Source organism: Populus euphratica, unplaced genomic scaffold (assembly GCF_000495115.2).
Source record: "Populus euphratica unplaced genomic scaffold, PopEup_1.0 scaffold3378.1, whole genome shotgun sequence".
NCBI classification, from domain to species: domain Eukaryota; kingdom Viridiplantae; phylum Streptophyta; class Magnoliopsida; order Malpighiales; family Salicaceae; genus Populus; species Populus euphratica.
Window position 1 is genome coordinate 2,569 of NW_011503197.1, and position 1,983 is coordinate 4,551.

At 35.7% G+C, this 1,983-nt stretch overlaps 1 protein-coding gene across 1 annotated transcript; it reads right to left on the bottom strand.

The window, feature by feature from the left end:
* Positions 1-269: 269 nt before the first annotated feature.
* On the bottom strand, positions 270-1,419 carry LOC105119695 (uncharacterized). Its single transcript, XM_011017861.1, has 2 exons — positions 812-1,419; positions 270-719 (listed from the first exon to the last, which is right to left on the bottom strand). The coding sequence occupies exons 1-2, from the start codon at positions 1,367-1,369 to the stop codon at positions 396-398; spliced, it is 882 nt and encodes a 293-aa protein (XP_011016163.1). The 5' UTR covers positions 1,370-1,419; the 3' UTR covers positions 270-395.
* Positions 1,420-1,983: the final 564 nt, after the last annotated feature.

Genomic DNA, 1,983 nt, shown 5'->3' on the forward strand with positions numbered 1-1,983 from the left:
GAACATTAGTACAGTCGTATTGCAAATTGAAGGGTAGAGGGATATTTGAGAGTCGCAAACCTAGTAATTAATTCCAAATAATTTTCCCTAATCTCTTGGGGCCATGAAGTATAAAGAGATTAAGAGAAGATACATCTATATATGTAAATATCTCCAGCTCGATCCAACACTATATACGATCATAAGACAGTTAAATTTTGCACGTTTTATTGAGCTCATGAATGTGCTTTGACTGTAAGCACTTTAGTGCTGCTGGATTGAAGGGTAGCCATAGAATTATTTCAATTTATTCTGCATAGTTTCAGATACCAAGACTCAGTTCATTATATCTCATGGGATTCTTGTTAAATTGTAAGATGAAAAGAAAAAACCTTCCAAATAGACAGATACATCTCTTATTCATACACAGGTTTGAAGTTCTTGTAAGCTACCACAGCATAGAAAGGATCTGATCCAGACACCAATCCAAGCAGCCTCATGATCCAACTAAAGGGTGATTTCTCCTGTTGAGGGCCAGCTGCTGCTGCAGGTAGTTTTCGAATAATTTCTGGTTGTGTGAACCCTTCCACACATTGAAAATACTGCACAACTAATTGTATCCGACTGTATCCAGTGCCATCCCTCCATGCACTAATGGCTTTCTCATAGAACAAACGATTGCTAAAGCTCACAATGAATACCCCACCAGGCCTTAGCACTCGAAACACCTCTGCAAACACCTATAATAACAAAATCAAATCAAATTAGGCTTCTTAATTGCAAATTCTGCTGACATGGGCATATAAATTAAGATTACACTAATCAATCTGACCTTCTCTGGCTGTTGGAGATACTGCACACTAACAGTGCATAGCACGGCATCAAAACTGCTACTCTCTAGTTCAAGCTTTTGATCTTGATTGAGATCCTTCACAAAAAAATAATCCAGTCTTGGGTTTCTGGCAAGCTCTTGTGCATTGAGCCCATGTCCCACTATTCTTTTGTACACAGCTTGTTTCGGTAGATGGCTAACCCAAGAGCTCATGAGGTCAAGGATTTCCGAGTCAGGTCTCAACATCTCTTGGTATAGATTAGTCAGTGTGGAAATGAATCCATCATCAACATGGGTCACAAAGCGTGGATAGGAATAAAATTCTCTGTCAGGGTATGAGTTAAGCTTGGTTCTACCTTCCTTGGACAGAACAAGGCGTTTAATCTTGCCCGCTGATGATCTTTCTGTCTCATTGCTTTCATTTAAAGTGTTGGTAGTTTTTCTTGCAGGAAATACTCTTGTTTTGAATGGAAGAGAAGAGATGGTTTGAAGATTGGCTACAATGGGTGGGTGCCATGATCTTAGCCTTGGCTCTGGCTTTGGATGAATGGCGAGCATGTGTTTTGAAGTGATAAGCTCTGTGGACGATGACTGGTACGGTGAACTTGTTGATGGTTTGTGTGAGTTGAGACAAACCCGGTCAGCCAAATGGGCCAACAATTGCTTCATGGACTTAACATGGGCTGCACCAGCCATGAAAAGAAGGCCATGCCCTCATTTAAAATATTTCGTGTGTCTTAAAATAACCATGATTTACTGTATATTTAATCAAAAAACACATTCAACCAAGAAAATATAATTCAAAAAGAAATAAACAAAACAAAATGGTATATGGACCAACTGAAACAAATTGACATGGTACATGAACAATTTAATAATTTAACTTTTTTATTATGTAGATATTAACATAAACTAATTGAGGAGGGCCCTCCTTATATATTATTTTTATTATTTGATATTAAATTTATTTATTTCAGTATCATAACTTAAATTATAAATTTAAAAAATAAATTTGATTTTTTTATATATATTTTAATTGTTTTTCCTTTCAATTTCATTTTTGATTATTTAGTCACTTTGGACTTAGAATTTAATTGAAAAAAAAACTATTTCTATAAGGTTATTTTGGTCCAAGAATTTAATTAAAAAAAAAACTATTTCTATAAGGTTAT